This window comes from Eleutherodactylus coqui, chromosome 8 (assembly GCF_035609145.1).
Source record: "Eleutherodactylus coqui strain aEleCoq1 chromosome 8, aEleCoq1.hap1, whole genome shotgun sequence".
Lineage (NCBI taxonomy): Eukaryota > Metazoa > Chordata > Amphibia > Anura > Eleutherodactylidae > Eleutherodactylus > Eleutherodactylus coqui.
Genome location: NC_089844.1, coordinates 134670224 through 134695953, shown reverse-complemented (window position 1 = coordinate 134695953; position 25730 = coordinate 134670224). Strand labels below are relative to the sequence as shown.

Genomic DNA, 25730 nt, shown 5'->3' with positions numbered 1-25730 from the left:
TATATATATATATATATATATATATATAATATATATATATATATATATGAGATATATCTACCCATCTATATATATTATAAAATATATTGCACACACTCCGTTTCCTTCATCCAGTCTGTCTCTGCACAGCCTCTAGTGAAGACATGTTTAACATACACGTTCAATTATTAAGGTGGAGGAGACAACTGTCCAAGGAACTGACTGCTCATTATGGTGTAATTGACCAAGACATCTTTTCGATAGATATGGATCTTTGTCTGCCTGTGAGGCATTTGTAGATTAGAGGTCGTGTTGTGGAAATCATCATAATCACTGTTCGGAAAGCCTCGCCACTCACACCCTCACCTGATTCTTGCCAGTTATTGGCAGATTCTACATTTTGCTGCCAGCTTCTGACCTCTCTCTGCAAGCGCTTGGTCTCTTCTTCAATCTCGAAAAGGCTTAACTTGGGAGTTTCAGGATCAAACTGATTGTTAATTAAAGAGCACAACATGAAATGTTAATATTGTAAAACTGAAGTAGCGAGATGTGTAAAGGCTTCAGAAGCAAAGTAATAGAGGCGATGAGCGCCCACATCTAAAAAACATATATACTGTGAAATTAGAAAATATAATTTAAAAGGGAGCTGGTCACAATTAAACAGTTAAAAGGAAGTCCGTCACTTATGTTTCATATATGAAGCTAGTCCCCTATATATAGGATATCCTAATAGATGACAGTAACTGTACCTTGTTTTTATTTTCCTGTGTACTTTCAATTACAAAAACATTGACTTTAGCATTTCTCACAGTTAGTAAAATCACTACAGAACAGTACGATGGGTGGTTGCACAACTGATCTCGTTAGGACTGTTCGTTCCATAATTGCAACACACCCCTCACCCTGATGACTGACGTTTCTGTACGCCAGTGCCGCACTTCCGGCTTCGGTGCGTGACGTCTTTGAGGCTATGGAGAGACGACCAGATGTCATTGCACATGTGCCAAAGCTGAAAGTAAAGCACAGATGCACGGCGTCTCCAGCCTAAGCTGAAGTGGTCAATAATCAGTGTGAAGGGCGGACATGCAAGTATAGATGGGGAGACAGTCCAGAAAAATTCAGATGTGAGATCACTCATCAGATGGCTCCATAGTAATTTGCATACTGCATGGGAGGTACTGAAAGCACACAAGAAAATTAAAAAGGATTAGCGTAATGTACTAAATATAGGCGACAGACTTCCTTTAATGAAAATAAAATAATAAAAAATCACTACTTGTAATTACGTACTGGTATGGATTTTGTTTTTCTTTTAAAACACAATTTTTAATCACTCTAGGTAATAAAGGCCACTTTGAAAGTATTATGCAGCTGTACAGTCAATGCGACCCGCTCAGTAGCTTCAGTGCAGTTTCTATGGAAGTACCTGGCAGAAGGATAATAAGGATTTATAAGTCTATCAAAAATATTGTAGACTGAATGTGTATTACATGGTGATCCGGTGACTAGGTGCCATGTAATACTAGATTTCTGCAGGGAAATGTGAACAGGACAGCAGCTGGACCCCTGGAATTAATTCACTGTTGGGATAGGCAGGCCATCCATTTAAATAAAACATAATTGATCCCTCTTTAAAAAGTATTTTAGGGATGAGAGCTTTCTACATGTACTGTAGTATGTGCAGTACTATTTGTTACCACACTATTAGCAAACACTTCCCACAGGAAGCTATAGAACAGCGCCCCCCCACAGCTCTATGCCAGCTAAGTCAAAACAATGAACCATATTATTGGAATTATAACCTCAGAGATTTGCCAGAATCTTTGCTAAAATGAGAAGGAAAAACTCTGTATTATTAGATTTGGTACATCCTACTTCATGAAAATATGTGCCAGTGATTGGCAGCCCTGGGCATTATGACAACCCACCAGGGGTGCCACCACACTCCAACACTCCAGATGGGTTGCACACAACAATTCTGTTTGTATCTAGCAGACGCTCTGCACATACAGTACACAATGTCCTGCTGCTACCTTAGCTTTCATTACAGCTGCTCCTGCACCTTGTTCTTGCACCCGTCCGTACTTCTCCTCCCTTATCTAAACTTCCTAAATTACCAGGAAACTGTCTCACCTGCATGGAATACAAATGTAAAAATAAAAAATATTTCCAAACATAGGAAAACATGGCCACTTTCCACCAAAAACAGTGCCACATCTGTCCACAGGTTACATGTGGTATTGCAACTCAGTTTTATTACCTTCCACAGAGTTGAGCTGCAATACCAGCAAAACCGATGGCCAGTTGTGGCACCAATTCTAAAAGAAAACTGCCATGCTTTTCTAATCCGGTCAAATCCCTTCAATGTATATTAAATGGGTTTTACCACTAAAGAGAATTATCCCTTATCATAAATGTCTAATTGCTGGAGGTTCAACCGCCAAGACCCCCAGTAATCCCAGACATTTTGCCTGTGAATGCCCCATGTAAATGGAGAGGTCGAGCGCATGCACCGCACTGTTCCATTCACTTTTATGGGACAAGCGGAGATTGATGCGCTCAGCATTCTCCCTCCATCCCATAAAAGTGAATGGAGTGGCCATGCATGCGCAGCACCAGCCTATTCACATGGGGCACCATCATTATAATCACTTGGGGTCCCAGCAGTCAGACCCTCAGCAATCAAGCATGTATCCTCTATCCAGTGGGTGGGAGAACTCCTTTAACTATACTTGTCAATATTACGCTCACTAATAATTATACCGTAAGGCCTCATGTCCGCGGGGAAAATCAGGCCCGCTACGGATTCTCCATGGATAATCTGCAGCGGGTCCCTCCTGCCCCGCGGATATGAGCGCTTAAAATCGGAATTTAAAAGAATTAACTCACCCGCAGCGGGCCGGGAAGGTGTTCTCTTCCTCACGGCCGGCGGATGAACTCGTCACGCCGGCGGCACGTCTCCAACGTGCCGCGCGCATGCGCCGGGCACATCCGCCGAGCCGAAGCAAGAAAGATCCGGCCATGAGGAAGAGAAGACCTTCCCGGCCCGCTGCGGGTGAGTTAATTCTTTTAATTTCCTATTTTAGGTCTCCCGCGGATCCGGACGGCTTCCATAGGCTTCAATAGAAGCCCGCGGGAGACCCGCACGAAAATGGAGCATGGTCCAGATTTTTTCATGCTCCATTTTTTTTTTAAATCCCTTTTATTGACCATCCGCGGGTATTTATCGGGTGGTCAATGCATCCCTATGGGATGCGGATCCGCGGGCAGGAGAAGAGTTAAAATCCGCTGCGGATTTTAATTCTTCTTTTGCCCGAGGACATGAGGCCTAATAGTATCAATATGTAAAAATAAACATAGCGCTCAAACATTGATTTCAGTCAACAAAGAGAGAATTCTCATGCACAGTCATACTGAGTAAGAACACAGCATTTAACCTGTGCCAAAGCTTGCAAATATTACCATAAATGAATGTAATGTGATGTAGATACAAACACAGTCACACAGTCGCCCCATTGCCTTAAAAAGCATCTATTTCTGCAGGGAACTTCACGCATTTCATTTAAAAGGCAAGTCTCACAGCTGGGACCACAGGATGGGGCTTGTGATATACATCTATTCCAGAACCTCAGTACATTTTACAATGGTCTATTCTCTAAGGACCATTGGACAGGGCCTTTACGTCACCCAGCAGGAACAGGATACGGTTGTTTGCAGCTTCTGTAAAAATGAAGGTCTGGAAGCAGGAAGATTGTCTTGAATGGCATAGAACTTCTCCCATAATCTATGAAAGACAGGAAAAAAAACCAGTATGGTTATCTCAGTATGGAACTGCCAAACCCAATTTCCTCAGAGCCTCTTATTACACGCAACATAAAGGACTTTAATACTGTAAGAAGTGTAATTTACACTATATATGTTGGCATGTAAAAAAAAAAAAAACACATAAAAGGGCAGGGCCGATACAGAAACTACACTAAACCTGCAGCCGTGTCAGAAGATTAAAGAACGAATCTAAGTAAAATAAAAAAGCCACAGCTTCTTGACTGTTAAAAAAAAAGTCATTTCTAAGCAATGCATCTGTTCCATGTCTTAATGGGGTTGTTTCAGGACAGACATGGATGACATAATGCTAGGATATCTTATCAATGTCCAAGCGGCGGGGGCAGTTGCTAGAACAAGTGGCAGTGCCGCTAGCAAAGTGACCTATTATAGTCAAAGCCAGATGCCCGCCGATCAGATACTGATGGGTTAGCGCAGAGATACACCATCAATACCTGTCTTGAGACAACCCCTTCAAGTTTGTACTCCTCTTGTTTGTGTGCCGATATGTAAAATCTGGTCATCTGTCTGTTTATGTACTCTCCAATTTATAAAGTGTTGTGAAATATGTTGGTTCTATATAAATAAAGATTATTATGCAACAAGACAATGACCCAAAGCACGATAGTACATCAGCTAAGGAGCGGTCGATAAAGATTTGTGTGTTGGAATAGCTAATGTCTCATTTAGATGGGACGAAAAGTCGTCTAAACCAGGGGTCCCCAACTCCAGTCCTCAGGGACCACCAACAGGTCATGTTTTCAGGATATCCTATAGCAAGAACACCTGTGGCAATGTCTGAGGCACTGATGATACTTACATCACCTGTGCAACACTGAGGAAATCCTGAAAACATGACCTGTTGGCGGTCCCTGAGGAATGGAGTTGGGGAACACTGGTCTAAACGACTGCACAAGCGCTGACGTCACCGCTAAGGTCATTAGCACTCGTTCAGAGCATTTAGACAGGCAGATCACAGCTGGCTTCTAGCGCAGCGCTTCACATTTTATGTGAAGTGCTGAAGGTTTACACTCATGAGAAGTCAGCGACCATTTTCATGCTGGTGAAAAGTGAGTGAGCAATAAACTGTAAACGAATAGTGCATGATGGCTGTGCATTTAGATGTGTCGATTATTGCGCAAATTTGTTAGTTGGATGAATTTTGTGCGATAATCGTCCAGTGTAAATGGCCCTTAAGTCACCGAGCCCTGACCATAATCCTATGAAGAGGCTGTGACATGACCAGAAGACTGCTGTACACATATGACAGCCAGAAGTACTAATTAAACAGAAACACATTTGCAGGGAAGAATGATCCCAAATTCCTCCATAACATCGAGTAAATCTTATTTGCAGCTACATGAAATGCTTAGTGCAGAGGATTGCTGCGAATAGGAGATCTACAGGTTATTAAACTTAAAGGTTCACTTATTTTTTTTCCCAGCGCTTAGCACGATTACTTAATGTGCTCCAGAAATTACATTAACGGTGCCAACTGCTTGTGTGTTATTACTTTAGTTAGATTGTGTTTGTCTATAATTGTGACTACGGTCCAATGCCCACTGACAGATTATCGCTGTGGAATTCGTGGCCAGACACCCGCCGCAAATTCCAAAGCAATGTCCGTCTATAGCATGCCATGTTCAAAGATTCTTCCATGCCACCAGTGGAAACCAACTGCAATTTTCCGCTTGCAGGGAAGAATCGCAGCATGCTCTATTTTGTGCAGAAAATCGCACAGACGGCTTCCATTGCAGTCAATCGAAGCAGTCCGATCTGCGGCGATTCCAAAATGTTAATTAAAGTTGCCGAGAATCCGCGTCATCGCCGGCAGCGTCATGCCATGCACTGCGCATGCGTTCCAGCCAAGACACTCACGGACAGGTGACTAAAGGTTTTCTGGCTGGCACCAGGTCTGTTTCCGCTGCGAGATTTCGTAGTCGGAATCTGACCCGGCAGTGGACATGAGGCCTTACAGTAGGTAAGATTCAGACCACATTTTATTAGTAATCAATGCAGAGATATGTGCAATTACAAAGGGTTCACTTGCTGTTTCTTACAAGTGTATTCATAGTGTGGCAAATACACACAAGATTTTGGCTCACCTGTTGCTCTTCATATATACCTGCTGATATTCTACTGGCAGTTTCAGGGTTGCTCTGTGGGAAGTGGAAAAAAAAATAGCCCACCATTACAAAAGGTGTCTCTCAAAACAGCAACGTCTAAATGTGAGTGACACATTCATGATCATTAAAAGGAAAAAAAAGCAGAAGAGGGAGTTATCCACATTGCCCGTGTGGATAACTCTTTCCTTAAGAAGCCTTATGAGACTCCTACCTCATAAACAGTACAGAATAAGTAAAAATAACCTCACCCATTTTCTTTCAAAGTAGAAGGTTTCTGTGGTGGCACACTCTCTGAATATGACATTTTGGACAGTGGAGATACCGGTCCTGCCAATATACTGCATGGTTGGGTGGTGCTCGTCTTCGTCTCCAGCTGCTTGCCTTCACCACCGTTACCCTTTTTATGAGCTGGAGGCTCCAACAAAGGCGTTGATCGTGTAGACTTACTACTAGAGGTTCCTTGCCTAGGCCTCTGAATCCTTCTGTCTGGAGCAGTTTTGTACGGAGGGTTCAACTGGTAGGTCACAGGCTTTGTTCCTTTCTGTGCAAGTGTAGTTAAAGCTTTAATTGGCTTTTCTTTTGCCACTGGACAAGAAGAGGATGTCTGTTCACAAGTTGGAGTTTTATTTACAGGTGAGTCTGTCTTGCTGGTTTGCCTAACTCTTAAGGCTTTCTCCAAAGCTTTGTTCAGGAGTTCCACCTCCTGTAGATCCTTCTGTGAGGGTTGGATGTCTACCAAGAAGAGAAATAAGCCTATGCTATAATAATCATCTACGACAAGAATCATGGCACGTGCAGCACTACATACCAGTAGGTCATAGACTCACTTAAACTGGCACTGGGTGAGAACCATATCACAAGGTACAAAGCAATATTCTTCCCTACATGAACAAGCAATCACAAATGTTAGGCTACAGCTGTATCCTCTATTGGTAAAGACAGTGTGGTTCCGATATTGTAATGGAATGAGTGATGGGTTGCACATGGAACACAAGTAAAGTGGGATAAACAAGTCATGCTGACGGCAAACTTTTTATGGTAGATAAAGGTTAAAAACAGAAGTCTCACTGCATTTCGGGACCACACTGGTGTCTTCATCCGCTGACAGATCATGATGAAAGGACCGTTTTGGTCCCACGTAGCTATCATAAGGTGGTTTTAATTGCATTATGAACAGCTTCCTCTCCCATACACCTTTAACAACTGTTGGGCGAACGATCATTTGTTCAACAGCTGCCTTCCCTGGCTACACCATACACATGAATGTTCGGCTCAGTCAAGTGTTCGCATGATTAGGGAGGTAAGCCACAGCCAGACAGCTCTGGCGACTTATCTACTGGGGGATGAAAAGATCAGGCACTGAAATTCATAGTCCTCAATCCTTCTTTACCCCAACATCATCTGTCGGGGGGAAAGTTGAGCCGCCTCCATATACATCAGAGAATTGGTTTCAGCCAACAAAACTCTAAGGGCTCCCACTCACTTGCGTTTTTTTTAACGCGAATGTCAATGGGACTTTCTAATGTTAAAAACGCATCGCACAAAAATCGCAAAGCGCGAACTTGCGATGCGCTTTTAACATTAGAAAGTCCCATTTACATTCGCGTTAAAAAAACCGCAAGTGAGTGGGAGCCCTAATGGGTATGAGAGTGTCTCAACTTTCACTTTTAAATAATCTACTGTATAGGGGTTCCTTGTAAACGGTCACTTCTTGTACTTCAGCAATAAAATAACTGACAAATAAGATGTCCGAGGCACGTAAGTTTTAGAAATGTACAACACAGGAAACGTCGTCTCAATTCCATCAGGCTTCCTGGGGTAAAGTTTCAGTTGCACATTGTGTATCTATTACCAAAAGAGCTTTTAAGAAAAGGTAATTCAAGGGTAAGATGTAAAAGATACTAGACCGTAATAACCCACATCAATCAACACATCCTCCTTCACATACTACTTCCAGCAACCGAAAAAATGAACATTGTCGATTCCAACCCACAGCTTTCACAATGTAGTAAAGCTATTAAAAGCTCAAATGAGTTCCTGTATGCATAGATTCTTTACCACCAACTCCTAAGAAAAGGAACAGTAGTCATGTAGGCTATAGAACAATTACAATCCCACAGGGAAATACTCGAACATCACAGAATTCTTGTCTACAACTTATTTTTGGCAATATTTGCTATAATGTGCTGGTTCTGTACTAAGCGACAGATGTTTTTCTCCATTCACAGTCAGTTAAATTTATATTTAAATTGCATAATTTGATACTTAATTTCCCCTCTCAGCCAACAACATGCTTATTTAAGTGATGGACGCGCATAAAAATGTCGCAGTGGTCTTGCATCCCCCTGTGAAGCCTTTCCCTTCAAAAGCACAGCAGATTGTGCTACAAAACTGTTCTAAACAGGAAAAATGTTTTCATTGCCTGCCATGTTGCAGATACACTACAGCAGCAGCCGAGTCGCTCTGACTATAAGATTGCTAGCTTACATTGCGCTTGTCACTCCTGCTCTTTCCCACAGAGAAAGATTGCTTGTTTGAATAGGTGCCAATGCTGCTGTGATCACAGGACTTTCTTAGCCAACAAGTTCTTTCTACAGACACACAGAACAGCTTGTAATTCCCTGCCTGGATAAGACATTCATATTAATTTTAGCCATTTTCATATCTCTAATCAGCAGGGAGGAAGTAAAGGGCTGCAGTAATTTAGGTCTCCTCCTATTCTATCCATATTAAAATAAATGAAGCGTGCAGGCTGCAAATGAATTACGTTAATAAACAGCTTTTAACTGGATCACTAGAGGTATGCTATAGGCTGTATTCACACAAGGCCGTTTGGGTGCAGTTTGCATGTGTGAATACAGCCTTAAGAAAGGGAGAATAGTGCTGATGAAGACACGCAGCTAGTGAACACCTACATATTCATGATATAAATGACTGCACCCTCCATTTACCGCACTGAGGCATTCTAGTACCAGGCAGATGTATTCGAGAGAATTCTAATACCACTTGAAAAGATAATTAGAGCTTTCAGAGGGCAACTCTGGCTGCTAGTATGTAAACAGAGCGAAAACAATACTAGCTGGAATAAACTGAATTACAAAATGAATTATGCTCAGCCGTAAAATTAGAACATTCATTTTGATTAAAGCTAATCATTTTCCAGACAAATGACTATAAATAGAAAGCAGAATATCACTTCTTCTGCTCACAAAGCGGGTGAAGAGAACTCATCACCGAGCAGGGAATTAGCATACATTAGCTTGCTCTAATCTAAACACGTATTATAGAGCCTGTCCGTGAGATGGTTCCCATTGTGAGGGATTCCAATCTTCTCAATGCAATATTGTGAAGTTCTCCTGAAATTAAATGGATTTAAATAGCCTTTCAGGAAGGGGAAGGATACCCTGCTGCTTTACTTTAAGTCAAATGTCAATCTCGGTATTATAGTAATAAACCTGAGATGTTTAACCCTATTGTCTCCACAGTCAGAAGGATGAAGCTTTCAGACTGAGTTCCAATTAAAAGGGTTTGTCCAAAATCCACATCATTTCAGTGTTAAAATTTACACCGTTGACGCGGATCCATGACTTCTAATAAAAGAGTGAAATCAGCTATGGATCCGCACCAAACCCTGCATCAAAATCCGCACCGATGATGTTGATTTGAAATTGAAGATAAGGCTGATTTTGGTGCGGATTTTCAGCTATGGAAAATTTGCACCATTTCTGGTATGTGTGAACATACCCTAAAAGGATTCTATCACCAGTAGCATGCTGCCCAAACCCTAGGTAGAGTGAACCAAGGACAGGTATGCACATTACCCCCTTGCTTTATTCTTAAATGCTGCGGCATTTCAGACTAAATATATATCACTCAATTAAAAAAAAAAAAAGAAAGAAAGAAACCCCCAGCATTTAAGCACCTTGTAGTTGCAATGATCTGGGCGATAAGGGAGCGTTTATGAGAACATATTAGGTGAACGTCACCTAATGTGATTAGTTTGAATAGAAGGTCGGAGCTCAATACCATAATCAGTCCTAAAGTACATTCTTCCATAAGATCTAAAAGTGGTTTCTAGAACGCTGCCAATAGTCATCATGGCAGTTGAAGCCATAAACCTCAGGCTATCATTTCCTTCTAGTGACAATATAAGGGAAGCGTTAAACTGTATCATCACTAGCGAAAACCACTAACTCCCCATTAACATTAACGCCCTTCGAAACCTTTCACCTAAATTGCCCTCATGCTAGAGGTCTTATCTCCCACCAAGTCTACGCCAGATTAGTCCACTCTTCTTATCGCACTCAATTATCATATATTTCCCACTGGGAAACAGATATTGGAGACACACACAACAAAGATGATTGATTTCCAGATTTGAGACCAAATACAAAGAGCAACCGCAATATACTTATGTTAGAAAGCTCCTTTAAAGTGATACTCCGCTGGTAACTAGTTCCTACCACAATAGCCCATGCTGTACCGAGATACACCTGGAAATGCTTTCGGGCCTGTCAACCTCCGACACACATTTGGTGGTCTTGTCCCCGAGTCAAACGACTGGATAAGAGTACACTCATTAGTACTCAGTTAAAATCGGCAATATATTTGAAAAAAATCCATGGGAGGCCTAATTTAATAAAAAAAATTGCAAATATTCCTCCAGAATCAAGAAGATTGATCTCTTTCTTCTTCCTAGCAACTAACAGACAATTGCCCAGTCTTGAAAGAAGGTCTCCTTGGAATTTTCAGAAATAAATAGGCCATTAAACTGGTACTTAATAAAACGAAAAACTGACAATAATAATCCTTGACCACCACAAGGCATTTCTTAGGGACTATAATATGTAATATTGTATCACTCAAGAAAGGCGTCCAGGCCCCTATTGAACTGTTTTAGTGAATTCACCATCACCACGTCCTCAGGCAGAGAGGCCTATAGTCTCACTGCTCTTACAGTAAAGAACCCCCTTCTATTTTGGTGCAGAAACCTTCTTTCCTCTAGACATTCAGGGCGCCCCTTGTTACAATCCTAGGTAAAGATGATGGTCTCTGTATTGTCCCCTGATATATTTATACATAGTTATTAGGTCGGCCCTCAGTCATCTTTTTTCTAAACTAAACACCAAATTTGATAACCTCTCTGGGTATTGTAGCCCGCCCATTCCATTTATTACTTTAGTTGCCCGTCTTTGTACCTGCTCAAGCTCTGGTATGTCCTTCTTGGGTTTAGGTGCCCAAAACTGTCCACAATATTCCACGTGTGGTCTGACCAGTGACTTGTTAAGAGGAAGAACAATGTTCTTGTCATGTACCCTAGACCTCTTTTGATGACCCCCATGATCCTATTTGCCTTGGCAGCAGCTGCCCAACACTAGTTGCTCCAGTTGAGTTTAGGGTAAATTAAAATGGTGGCCTATAGAAAACCCCTATGAGGATTTTATTATTTTTTCCTTCCATTTATCTCTACCCATAGAGACTCCACTTGTTAATTTCCCTCACATATATCTTCACGTAGTGTGGGCTTTAAACAGGACTTTACATAAAGACAAATCCCTCCTCCTCCCCATTTTTTGGATCCCTTCAAAACAAACCCTGCAAGTTAACCACCAAGACACAGCTTTCATCCAACCAGGTCTCAGTTATCCCCACTATGTGATAGTTTTCCTCAGACATTACTACTTCCAGTTCATCAACCTTATAGGTCAGACTACTAGCATTAGTCAACAGACAGTTTAAAAAGTTTGGGCTATTTTTTATTTTAAAGGGGTGGTCTCGCGAAACAAAGTGGGGTTATACACTTCTGTATGGCCATATTAATGCACTTTGTAATGTACATCGTGCATTAAATATGAGCCATACAAAAGTTATTCCACTTACCTGCTCCGTTGCTAGCGTCCTCGTCTCCATGGTTCCGTCTAAATTCGCCGGCAGCTTGCTTTTTTAGACGCGCTTGCGCAGTCCGGTCTTCTCCATTCAGCACGAGCCGCTTCAGTATCTGTTAGAGGAAGGTGCAGAGCTGCCGAGCTGTCCGGAGAAGCCGCCCAGCTGTCCCGCCGTCCAGCTGTCCTGGTAAGTGATGGGTCGGGGGGGCTGTCGCTGCGCCGGGGGAACTAGCGCTGGGCCGGGGGTGGCTGTCGCTAGGCCGGGGGGGCTGTCGCTGCGCCAGGGGAACTAGCGCTGGGCCGGGGGGGGGCTGTCGCTAGGCCGGGGGGGCTGTCGCTGCGCCGGGGGAACTAGCGCTGGGCCGGGGGGGGGGGGCTGTCGCTAGGCCGGGGGGGGCTGTCGCTAGGCCGGGGGGGGGGCTGTCGCTAGGCCGGGGGGGGGGGGGGGCTGTCGCTAGGCCGGGGGGGGGGGGGGGGGGCTGTCGCTAGGCCGGGGGGGGGGGGGGGCTGTCGCTAGGCCGGGGGGGGGGGGGGGCTGTCGCTAGGCCGGGGGGGGGGGGGGGGGGCTGTCGCTAGGCCGGGGGGGGGGCTGTCGCTAGGCCGGGGGGAGGGGGCTGTCGCTAGGCCGGGGGGGGGGGCTGTCGCTAGGCCGGGGGGGGCTGTCGCTGTGATGGGGGGGGGGGGGGGCTGCGCCGGTTACCTTCTGCTTGGCGGTGGGTGACAGGTCGGCCATGTTCATTCCTGGGGTCCGGTCGGCGGCGGGGCGTCTGATTGCCATGGAGACAGAGCTGGTAGCGTCTCGGGAGCGCGCACGTCAGGCTACAGCAAGCGAAGGGAAAAGAGCTGGCGGCCATCTTGGGGAAAAGTTTTATAAGTTGCTGAAATGCTGGAACGGTAAGTAGAAACCAGCTAGGAAAGTAATTTACAGGGGTAATTAGTAATGTATGTTTAATTAGGGGGACTGGGCAAAAAAAAAAAATTCACTGCTTCCTCGAGACATCTCCTTTAAGTGTATTCCTATTAAATGTTCTGCCAGTTTTAACTGTACCAACCCCTCCTACCGCTCCATCCCCATTTTCATTACTTAGTCCTACATCTCACTCTCTTCCCATCTGTGTCTCCAGTGTCCCCCTACTTAGTCCCTACTTTAAACACTCTTCCAACCTTCTAGCCATCTTCTCCCCCCAGCACAGCTGCACTATCCCTGAGATGCAGCCCATCCCTAAGGTAGAACCAGTAGCCAACAGCTTAATCATGTGGTGATGAGATCTCATCCTTGCTTTCAGTTTCTGTCCTGTTTCTCCAACATAAAGGCCCCCAACAGGACATTTACTGCACATGATCAGGTACACAACATTGGACGTGGAACATGTGAATGGCCCTGGGATCTTATAGTCCTGCTGTGTGTTGGGGATTTGTATCCTGTCCGCAGTCAGTATATGTGAGCAGGTCTTGCAGCTTCTTACATTACAGGGATAAGTTCCTTTTTGTGTGTCTGCTGTTGCAGAATTCCTTTTAAGTGCGAACCAATCACATCCATATCTGTGCCTTGTCATAAGTATGTGTTATAAGTGTATATAAAAAGCCATGCCTCTTCAGATCTAATCCATTTAAGCCTGAAGAAGAGCCCTGCGTTGGTTCAGAAGCTCGCTATTACATCATGTATTTTTGTTACCCATTAAAAGGTATCATATCTACAAGATTACTTGGTTTCTCTTGCTGGGAACAATCACATTTTACTCTACTGGCTAAAACGGTACCAAACCTTTGTTTTCATTATATTAAATGTAACAATATATGCGCTTTTAAATATAACTAAGTAATCCCCCAATTTACCCTCCCCAGCACAATGTATTAAACTGTAGGAAAGACAAATATACATCTGTAATTAGACATCATCACAGTGTAATGAATGGAGCAGGTGGGCACAGCTGGCGACATCACTCACCAACATCTGGCTGCTTACCAACTCTGAAGCGGTGAGCCAGAAAAGAAGCCCAGAGCCATTGAGAAGAAAGGTTATCCAAGTGTTATTTTTGCAAGTTATTTTTGTTTGTTTTTAACTCTATCACAGTTTAAACTACATCAGGGCAGAGGAAGCAAGATCATTGCCCAGTTAAGGATCTTGAGATCTGTATTAATGAGATAACCCCAGTCTAAGAGTGTGTGCACATGGCAGAGTGCAACTCACATTTTTCCACATGCATTCTGTATGTAAAAGTGCAGCAGAAAACCACATTTAAGCCATGTATTTCTGCTGCAATCACGTGTGGATTTAGCCCGGTCAAAGGGCAACATCCGTATGCGGAATTTGTAACACAATTCCGTGTTAAGAAATGACATGTCACTTCTTTAAGGCGGCTGCGCACCGGAAACTGAATATATTGATTTTGCCTATTCACAGGATTAAATCCGTGTGTTGATCCACAGCAAAATATGCAGTTCAACAGCGGATTTTAGCAGCAGTTTTAGAAGAACCTGCACAAAAAAATAAATAAATCAACATTGAATTCCACTATCTGCACATACCCTAAAGTCCTACTGCAGCATAAGCAGCTTATGGAGAGAGATCCCCCTTTGAGCCAGAACAGAGTGCCACTTTGTATAATGGCTTCCTCTCTGGTTCTGGTCCATCCATGTATGATGCTGAATGGCACCCATGTAAAGCTACTGCTGATCAGTAAAAGTTTGAGAAAGACGAATCTGTGCTGATCAGCTAATCCCCATGCTGGGATCGTGTTCATGAACTTCATCCAAAACTGTATACTTTCACCTAAGTGTTTTGATATGCAGATAGAATCATAAATCAAATACTATAGTAGAAGCTGTAGTTGTGTAACTTTATTTCTCTTTTTTAGGGCTCATGCCCACGACAGTCGCGGAGATACGACTGCAGATTTACGCCGCGGGAGTACCACAGTGGTAAACATAACGTGCCCGCTGGTGATCACAGAAAAACGAGTGTTTTTCCACGGTCTCCATTAATACTATATTAATGGAGACCTCCTGTGGCATAAATCCACGGAAAATAAAACATGTGCATTTTTTTTTACCACTCGCGTAAATCCGTAGTAAAATTCCGCATGTCGGCATTGGCTGGCAGAAAAGCTGTTAGGTTCAACAGAACCTAAGAGCTGTGGAATTCCACCGCGGAACCTGCAGTACAAATCCGTTCGTGGCCATTTGGCCTTACACAAAACGTTTAGATTCGTTTGTGCAGTCCAGTTTTAAAAGAAAAACTACATCAGAAAGTGCAGCCATACTGGTTGTCACCTTGGAACTAAGGATCTTAGCAAGCCAGTGTTAAATTGTCATTTTCTAACTGATAGATCATGCGAGAAAACAACAACAGGTGGTTGTCAGCAAAATCTGATTCCTTGACGTTTAGCAAGTGGCAGCTGCAGACGAAAACCTTGCAAATATATGTGAGGCTATGTTCACAGTGTTTTTTAATCCGTTGAAGGTTTCTTCTTGCGTTTTGGTCTTTTATGTTGAGAAGGGCATGCAGATGGACACCTGGACGAAGGTTTCTAATTAACTACGTTTCCGTCCTTGTCAGTCTTTTTTTTTTAGCTAGGCAGAAACCTTGTGAAATGAAGACCCAAGAGTTCTTCAATGCACACATTAAATCCTTTGTTTCCATCTTCATGCTGTTCCAGGCATAAGAGATGGAAACCCAAGACTGAATCGTGCTGGCTGAAAAAAATGCTATGTGAAAGTAGAACAAAGTGTAAACCGGACTTTAGGAATCTATTTTATAACAATGCATTCACCTACTGACTGGTTCAGAATAGCAGGAGCATGTCGGGCATCGGTGCATTGTGAATGACATGGAGGTTAGCCAAGCCATATCACTTGTAGTACAGTTTTACGCAGAATACATTTATGGTGGTACTTTTACAATTACAGAGTAGATGTGCTGAAACAGAATTGAGAGAATGAGTTAATAGGCTATAATTTCTAACATAATAACAAATAATGTACCTTGAGACTCGCTTGCTACATCATCCGGCTTCCCGGGCTCACAGCTGTCAGCATGCCTATTGAAAGAAAAAAAATAAAAAATTGTAAGCGCCATTGCCTGAATATTTTTAAGGATGTATTCAGATGGGGCAGAGGTGCCATTCATCCACATAAAAACCACACCAGAAAAACACATGCAACCACATTAAAGTGCCGGTAGATCATGGTAAAACCGCATGCGCTATATCTCAACATGACAAGCACTTTTCACAAGAAAGTTCCCGAGACAATCAGCTGATCACTGAAGGCCTAGGTCTTAAGAACCCCAGAAATCCACATTTATAGCTGGGAAAAGTGGTGGCCATAACATATTCTCTCTGCAGCCACCAGTACAGGGAAAATGTAGTAATAAGGCTGGGTTCACACTGCATTTGAGACGTTGGCTGTTTTCGTTGTGGGGTTCCATATGAAAACCCAGAATCAGTATTCAGAATGAAACAATCATGAACCATGGACTTTAATAATGCAAACTCACCAAAGAAGCAAACTTGACTGGTTTCCATTTGTGTCCTCCTAGTTTGGAGAACAGAATAGCATAGTCTATTAGGAAACCATATAAAATTAAACCAAAGTTTGCATCTATGGTCTGTGTTGGCATCATCAGTGGCATTCATTGTTTCTGTTTGAATACAGTTTGGGGGTATTTAAACTAAACCCCCATGACAGTCCTGAATGCAATGTGTACCCGGTCTTATATATTGTCCATACAGAGTATTCTCAGCCTCTCCTCTACTGACTTTCCACACTGGCTAGTAGAGTAGGGGACTTTATACATGTATTCCTTTAAGAAAGTCACAGTTTTTAATTACTGATACATATTTCCATTTTATTACCTGTCCAAAAATGCTGCTATATCCAGTAGAAAACAGCTAAATCATTTAGGGGCAAGTCACACTGCAAGAGTCTGCCATATGTATCTGCACTATAGATGTAACATATGATTGATGAGGCATCTCTAACGTGCAGACACCCAGTAGATCCTTCTTAAAGGGAACTCATCAGATATGAGGGCAGCATAAAGTAGTGACAGACATACTGATTCCAGCAGTGTCATTTATGGAGCAAAGTTTAGAAGTTTTCATGCATATACATCAACTATCAGCTTCCTGCTTAAGATAGGTCCGGCTCCTGCGTCTCCCTCGAAGACATTGGACTGGCACATTTTTAAGCCGCCGGTAACCTCGCCCACATGCCTTGATGGACGTTTTTCTGGCTATTAGGCTACATGCACACAAGCACGAATATCAACTCTATTCTTTTGAGTGGAGTTATTCAAATAAACAATGTTTTCCTTCACAATATTGCTGCTAGGTTAAAAATCATTGCCTGTTCTATTTTTTGGCGTTTTTTTTGGAACGCCTCGCCCATTGTTTTTAATGGGACCTCTAAAGACATCACATGGTACTTGCATACCGTGCAATGTGATGTTTCCTATTGAAAACAATGAGAAACACTTGAGATCCTCTGACGAGTGTGAAACATGTGCCTAAGGATCGCAATTTCACAGAAGTGATGTGAGGCGTTTTTGAATGAAAAGCGTGATATCGGGGCAAGTTTTTTGTGCATGTTGCCTTACACTGCATACTGAAGAAAATGTCCCAGACTAAACCCTGGATCACCAACCCTTCTCAAGTAATCAGTGACTATAACATGTCCAGGCACCTCTTAAACTCTTATCAAATTAGTCATCACCACGTCAGGGAGAGAGTGCCATGGTTGCACTGCTCTTACAGTAAAGAACCGCCTTTTACATCGGTCTAGAAACAGTCTTTCATTTAGATATAGAGAATGCCTCCTTGTTACAGTCACAGTCCTGGGTATAACAGATGATGGGAGAGATCCCTGTATTGTGCCCTGATATATTTACACATAGCTATTAGGTCTCCCCTCAGCCGTCATTTTTCTAAATTAAATTACCCAAATGTTGATGACCTCTCTGCGTATTGTAGTCCGCCCATTCCATTTATTACTTTAGATGCCTTTATACCCTCTCAAGCTCTGATATGTCCTTCTTGAATACCGGTGCCCAAAACTGTACACAATATTCCATATCTGGTCTGACCGGTGACTTGTAAAGAGGAAGAACAATGTTCTCCTCATGTGCCCCTAGACCATTTGATGAACCCCATGATCCTATTTGCCTTGGCAGCTGCTGCCTGACACTGGTTGCTCCAGTTAAGTTTACATTTAACTAAAATCTCGATTTCTTTTCCATGTTAGCGTTACCCAGTGGTTTCCCATTTAGTATATAACTTGATAGCTTATGTGATAACTAACAAAATTGCAAATTGCTTTATTTACCTAAAATGTTTTGGTGCTGAAAAATTACTTAAGTGTTGGCCACTAGGAGGCCCCCATCTTTCTAATCTGCTATCCACTCATGTTGTTAAATGATGCCCATCTTTAATTAAAAAAATAACAAGGCAGAGAACAGAAAGAGAAGAAGGACAATGACTCCTGCTGCCCATAGAAGTCTATGGAGGAAGATAAGCACAGAACTTAACTGGTGAATGATTAACAACTAATGAAATCATATTTACACTGCTCGGTACTGCTGAAGTGCCTGTCCTACAAGCTATAATGATTTACATGAGTTGTAGAGAGGTAGGGAGTGCACAGTATATGGAAAACATTACAGATCCTCCCACCAGCTCAGAGACAACTGAAAATCACACAACAGCATGCAGAAGGAAAAAATGAGGTAATGACATTTCTCAGGTACAAATGGCAGTTTATTCTGAAAGTCCAGGTATGCTTTAAAGGGGGGTAGTTTGGATAGGTCATCAGTAGTTGATGGATGGGCGTCAACCGTTCGAGACCCCATCCTTCAGCTGATCATCCAGCCTGCAGCTAGACATTGCCATCAATGGTCAAAGGGGGCAGGGGGAGTGTGGTTTCACTCCCATTTAAATCAATGGAAGCACTGCGCTGCTTCCTACTCCTCTCATGGTCGGGACGTCACGTTGTGTCCTGAGAAGTGTAGGAGAAGTGCGGCGCTCCCCCCTGCTTCCTCTAATCATTGATGACAAAGTGAGCGGGCCAGACGATCAGTTGATGGACAGGGGTCCAGAGTGCGCGGACCCTCGTCCATCAAATACTGAAGACCTATCCAGGGTCATCGGTTAAAAAAACAAAAAACTGGATTACTCCTTTAAAGAAAACAACACCACTCTAAGATGTACCAGTTGTCTAGAAGTGCCCGCCAATGCCTAAGCTGTTCTTCAAGTTCCTTCTCTTCTTCTTTGCACCTAAGAAGAGCCGCATTCAGCAGGGGCAGCAGCCTGTGAGAGGAGAGATAATAGGACAAGAATGAAGATTGCAGATAGACATACTGTATGAGAAACAGATGTATGTGCGTAAGGAAAATGAAAAAATAAATAAATAAAAAAAACAACAGATATATTCTTTTTGACATTTTAGCGGCCTAAATACAATTCAAGACTGACGGTAAGTGTTACAGTGACAGTACCTGTGAAAGCAGGAGGAAGACAACATCATTACATCATATGATCCAGTGACGAATTTCCGGCTTGTGTCACCTGCTGAAAGAAATATAGATGAACACAAAGCTGAATATGCAAAGTAAATTTAAAGGGAACCTGTCATCACCTATGAGCACCATAAACTAAGTTACGGTGTTCATGGAGTAGGTCCTGAGTAGTCCAGGGATGTCCTGTTTATACTTACCCCAACTCTTCAAACCTGTCCTGTCACCCGTGGAAATTGGTGTGTGGACAGTACAGCGGACTCATCTCGCGCTCCTATTGTTCTCTATGGGAGTTTGCATGCACAGCCTACGGAGAGGAGTCCCCTGCACTGTCTGCGCGCCAACTTTCAGGTGTGACAGCATTGGAACGGGGAGTACATCCTCTGGCTCCTCGAGACCTGCCCTATGAGCATCATAACTTAGTTTATCTCCATCCATCCCATAGAAGTGAAGTGGTGCACACAGACAGGAGCATTCGGGGGCGCTGTTCTCAGGATTACAGATGGGACCATCACCTATTCTGTGGATAGGGTGTGTTAGATCATATTTTCTCCAGCAGGCTTCGGGGTATTTCTGTAGCTTCCAAATTGTATAGTGTGCACACATCATCGACCAGATCAGACACAAATGCTGGTCTAAACCGGGAGAGTCTCTACCTAAATGTATAGAGTCTCAGGCTTTTATTATAACACATGATAACCGCCCTTTAATGGGCGTGCAACAGATTACATCAGTAACATATAAGATTCTCATTTGTCGGATGATATAGAACCCCCGCCTCCCTCTCCCCACACCTCTCTCAAGTCCAATGTAGCTTGGACTTTGTCCTAGCTGAAGGAATTTCTGTGTTCGTGACAAGTCATTGTTTGAGAGGTCTCTGTGTTATTTAAGAAGTTTCTGTGTGGGGGCAGGGCTGGGGAAACATCCAAGATGAACACAAGCAATAACATATAACACTGTGATTTAACTCTTTCCTTATGCAGCAGAGTTCCACATTAGGCTGAAGTCATTACAATAGCATAATACATTTGGTTTATACAAATCAATAGACATTTTACACTGACTAATCATCGTGTCTATCACAAGGGGATAAAGGTCTTTTATGGTAAAACCCCTTTAATACCTTAAGGACGCAGTTCCTTTATTCATTTTCATTTCTTCCAACCCACTTTTAGAAAATCATAACTCCAAGGGCTCATTCAAACGACTATATATGCAAAATGCTGCATTTTACTAGTCTGGGTGAGCCGGATATAGCCACATATGGCAGCAAATGCACTGCGTATGACAGCGTATCTCACGCACGTGGTCACGCGCAGTATGACTTTTGTCATTTTTTTTTTATTTTATTGCCCGTTCTGTCTCATTGCAGGCTTGAATATGTATCATCGGATACATATGCTAGCCATAGAAAAGAAAAGGGCTTACATGTGTGATAAGTGGTGAAATAGAGCATGCTGCAATCTTTTCCGTATCTAAACGTAGTATTTACAGGCTAATGTGAACGGATAAATGCAAGTCCATGTACTTTCACTGACTCCATTTACCGCGTGTCACATGGTGGTGCATCACGTGTGCAATACATGCTGAAATCACGGTCGTGTGAATGAACCCTTATTTATCCATCGACGTGGGTATCCAAGTACTTGTTTATTGCTGAGCAACTTGTATTTTTCAATGGTACTATTTAATGTACATATACTGTACTGGGGAGGGGGATGTCTTGTTTTTGTAGCGTATACGCCGCAGGAAAACCGATATGATAACTTGATTCTCTGTGTGAGACCGATTATGACGATACCAAATTTATATAGGTTTTCCGGATCCATGGCGTCCGAGTCAGACACAATAGCAATCGAGAGGGGAACAAGGCCGGGCTGCCCTTTATCGCCTCTTCTATTAGTGATTAGTGATTGAACCATTGGCATCTTTGCTAAAAGCAAACAAAAATGTGAAGGGTATCCACATTGGGGGGCAGGAACACAAATTTGCAGACAATGTCTTATTATTCATTTCCTCCCCTCTCTCCACAACATATCAAATCCTGGAGAAATTTCAGGCCTCAGAGTTAATGAAACTAAATAGTTAGCGTTAAACCTAAAATTTACCCTCCCCCATGCTTAAACTCTTGAAACTTAAAGGGTTTTTTCAGGAAGAATACTTTTGATGAGCTATCTTCAGGCTCCGCCCATTGGACTGTTTAGCCCGGAACGTGCAGAGGTATAAATGAATATAATACAAGGTCTACTGAATCTTTCCCCATAAAACTATATATCAGTCGGCTCTATAACACCATGCCTGCAGTTTGGACTACAAGTTCCAGCTGACAGACTCGCTTTCATATAACAAACAGAACAATACTTACCTGTCCTCTGCCTCGGGATCCAGCCATATTGCCCCACAGTCCTCCCGGTGATGTCATGAAACATGAAGCCACGAGGCCACTACAGCGTCTCCATTCTGAACTCTCATCATCATGGCGCCCAGAATGGGAGTGCTGATTGCAGAACAGGAAGGGATGCCATAATTTGGGCAAGTATATGCGCTTGAATCGAGCTCATATGAAACCATCCTCTGATAGGCTATGCCTCGCTCCAGTAACATACCGTGTTCCCCCGAAAATAAGACAGTGTCTTATATTAATTTTTGTTCAAAAAGGTTTAACTTTTTTACATGTATAGCTGCCTGGACACTATTAAAATTGACTTTTTTAATTAACTGTTAGCAGGGCTTGATTTTGGAGTAGGGCTTATATTTCAAGCATCCTCAGAAAGCCTGAAAAATCATTTTGCATGCTCAAAAATTCTGGAAAATCATGCTATGTCTTATTTTCAGGGAAACAGGGTAGTAATAAGTTTCTTGCAAGTCAAAAGTTGTGCAAAACTATTACACTCCTTCTAACTGCCATTCCGTGAAAATTTGCCTTACTCCTGAAAGTTTTCAAGTCTATGAACGTGGCTAATTAGGCGCCGTTTACGTTGACATTGCCACTCTATTAGGATTACCGGTAGTTTTCATGGCAAACTTAGTACGACAATTATTAGAGTGCACAAAAATACCGGAAAGCTGGCGGGCCCCACTATAAGGCCCCCTTCACACGAGCGTACGTGTATTTGCGTGTCTTAGTGCTGCGTATTTGTAGGTTGAACAATGCTGTTTTGCGGAGATATCTGCATATATTACTGCACTTTTTGCCCCTGCAAGGCATGCTCCTTTCATGTGGCAAACAAAGACGCTCTGATTGAAATAGCTAATTAGTCGTAGGCAGGGTTTCCCAAAGTGTGCTCTGCGTGAGGGATTACCAGAAGCTCGGATGGAAGGTCTAGGTCCCCGCTCTACTCAGCCCTGTAGCGGTGTCCAGACAGCCTGTAAATGTAAGTCCAGGACCTGCGGTTGGCATAGCAACTCAGATTACATGAGCCGGCTCTGGTCATGTGATCCGCCTCACTATACCGACCGCAGGTCCTGGACTTTCATTTACAGCCTATCCGGACACCGCTACTGGGCTGAGTAGAGAGAAGATCAATGGTGGATTACAACGGGGATGATTGGGGCGACCACCCCCGGCTCGAGACCCTATTGTAATCCATACTGCTAAACTCCAGCTTCAGTGAGGGACCGTAATACTACTGGGGTGGCAATGGGGGGACCCTATCACTACTGAGGCCAATATAGGGGGTCACTATTACTACATGGGGCCAATAATATAGGGGGTCACTATTACTACTGAGGCCACCAATATAGGGGGTCACTATTACTACATGGGGCCAATGATATGGGGGGTCACTTACTACTGGGGCCACCAATATAAGGGGTCCATGGCTGAAAGAATTTGGGAACCACTGGTCTAAGGCATTCCAGATATGTTCTTTTTCCTGCGCAAATACGCAATCCCATTGACTTCTATGGGGACTTTAGGTGTGCAAATACGCAGGAAAATAGAGCATGCTGCATTTCTTTTGGCGTAACCAAAATGCACGAGAAAATACACGCTTGTGAATGAACCCATTGAAATCCATAGGTCCTATTTTCTGCATATTGCACGCACAAATACGCCCAGGCGAAGGAGTTATAAGTCAGGGTGATCCGTCGCTATCTGTTCGCGATTCCAATCTGGCGTAGCTGCTGAGTTACAACCTTGCACCAATCTATGTGACTTCGATGAGACGCAGATTGTGGAAGAGTTCCGTAAAGTCATGCGTCCGCAGCAAATTGTCAGCAATGAGGCGAATGTCACAAATTGCGCCATTATTTGCGAATTTACACTGTCTATAAACTTTGTAGAACTCCCTCCTAGGACATTTCTAAGACAGTAATCCATCTCACATTATGTCCTCCTGCGTCCAGTCACCTGATCCACTACACACAACATGGAGGTCCACGGGATACAATTATCAGGTAAGAGACATAAATGTCATAAAAGTCCCCCCAAAACTGTCCGGAGAACTGCAAGTCTAGCCATTCCTCCGCCCATTACCTGCACTACAACCGCCTTTACTTGGACGACGCTTCACCGAACACCCGGGAAAGAACACGTCCACAAGCTCAGAGGAAGCAGAAGAACTAGAACTACCGGCCTTAGCAACTGTTACTATGCAGGGCAAACGGTACAGTTCCACCAATCAAAGCAGGTGATACATAGTAGAGCGGGGACAAGTAACCTATGAGCGGGCACCTTCTACTTCGAGCGCTGCAGGCGGGAGATTTTTTTTTTATTCAACCAAACTTTATTTACACTGTTGTTAACATACATCTGTTGATATACGTAAAAATGTTAGTTTCCCTTCCTGTATTCTATAGATAAAGTTGCATTTCCAATCAGGCAGCACAGCTATACAGTTGTCTGCAGGACGAGCCGGCTGTTGTGGCAAAGTGACCTGTGCTCCTCATACAAGAGGGAAGCAGGGAGGTTTAGGCTTATTTACTGTAAACATTCAATGGCCACGCAGTCCTGTAGGGCTGTGACAGAGGGTACATTAAGGCCGGCCTCACGGGCGAGAAAATCATGCGAAATTTGTGTGTTGCGAGACGCTCAAATCTCGCACAAATTCTTTTGAATGGGGTCATACCCATGCGCAATGGTTTCCTGCATGGCACCGCAATGTCGGAAACAAATGGCGGCATGCCCTAACTTCTGGCGCTTTTTACCGCGATTAGCATGGTGTTTAAAACGCTGTACTAATCACGGTACAACGCCTCCATTGATTTCTATGGGGCTTCGCAGACTAGCGCTTGAATGCGGCGTTAGAAACGCTACGATTTTAGACCGCTGTCTGCTCTATTTTCAGGCGTTTTAGTGCTTTTTAACGCACCTCATCATCTATCACAACGCAATAAAACGCCGTGATTTTGAAGGTGGCACTTTGTGAATGCGTGTGAGCGCGGCCTGTGAGCAGTTTAGATGGCCATAGGAGCAACTACGCTCTCCGGTACGGAGTGAAGTTGTGCCTGAACGAGGAAAATTTCTTCCCCCTCGCTGGCCGTTCAAACTCCGCGCCATTGCACAGGATTAAAAAAAAAAAACGGTGGGAAGAGAAATGCTACCTGATCGTCTCCGCACGTAGTTAACACTGCGTGTGGGAAGCATAGGGAGCGCCTGTGTATCCTTGCCAGTATAATTAATGGGTGAGAATCCTGCTAGTGAAAACAAAACCACTGAAGTCCGTTGAGATGAGTGATTTGGTTTTATCCCAGAAGCATAAGGGGAGAAAAACACGCCGGCGAATACGCTGCCGTGGACAGGGGGCCTAATTCTCACGGACGCATTACTGCCGTGTTTCACATGGCAGAAATCCACTGCGTTATCCCGCAGCTATTAGGTTCTATTGGACCTAATAGCTTTTTGCCTTGCAATGTTCACGCTGCGGAATTCTGCAGCGTGAAAGAAATCGCAGCATGTTCTAATTGCTGCGAAAAAACGCGCAGCCGGCTTCCATTGTAGTCAATGGAAGCAGTCTGTCACGTGATACTTCCGCTGTGATCACAATGGAAGTACCGCGTGATTACGTGTCACCGCTAGAGCGTCATACACCGCACATGCGCGCCGGCTCACTGGACGGGTCTCTCACAGCCGATTTGGAAAGGTGAGTATGGGGTCTTTGTGGGGCGCCGTGTTGGACTCTGCTGCGATATTCCGCTGGCGGAGTCCGCCATGGCCATGGGCAAGACACCTTAAGCCTGGGTTCACACAGGGCGGATTTGCCGCGTGGAATTTCGCCGCGGCAAATCCGCCCACGGCCGCTAATCTCGGGATTAGCCAGCCATGTGGACGAGATTTCTGAGAAATCTCGTCCACACGGGATGGCCAATCCGCTGCAGTAAGTCCGGCTGAAACCGCGGCCGCGGTTTCAAAAGATGCAGCATGTCTATTTACTGTTTACTTTCGTCGCGGCCGCGCTCTCCTCTATG

The 25730-nt window shown here is 43.7% G+C and overlaps 1 protein-coding gene across 1 annotated transcript in view; it reads right to left on the bottom strand.

Annotated features, from left to right (window-relative positions):
• Nucleotides 1-23880, bottom strand: part of TEDC2 (tubulin epsilon and delta complex 2) — a 34031-nt gene extending 10151 nt beyond the window's left edge. The window contains exons 1-8 of the mRNA XM_066576446.1: nucleotides 23800-23880; nucleotides 19305-19374; nucleotides 19018-19116; nucleotides 15797-15852; nucleotides 6176-6659; nucleotides 5907-5960; nucleotides 3685-3763; nucleotides 346-466 (exon numbers count right to left, since the gene is read on the bottom strand). Coding sequence (XP_066432543.1) covers nucleotides 346-466; nucleotides 3685-3763; nucleotides 5907-5960; nucleotides 6176-6659; nucleotides 15797-15852; nucleotides 19018-19116; nucleotides 19305-19333 — 922 coding nt within the window. The 5' untranslated portion in view covers nucleotides 19334-19374; nucleotides 23800-23880. The remainder of the gene's footprint in view (nucleotides 1-345; nucleotides 467-3684; nucleotides 3764-5906; nucleotides 5961-6175; nucleotides 6660-15796; nucleotides 15853-19017; nucleotides 19117-19304; nucleotides 19375-23799) is intronic.
• Nucleotides 23881-25730: the final 1850 nt, after the last annotated feature.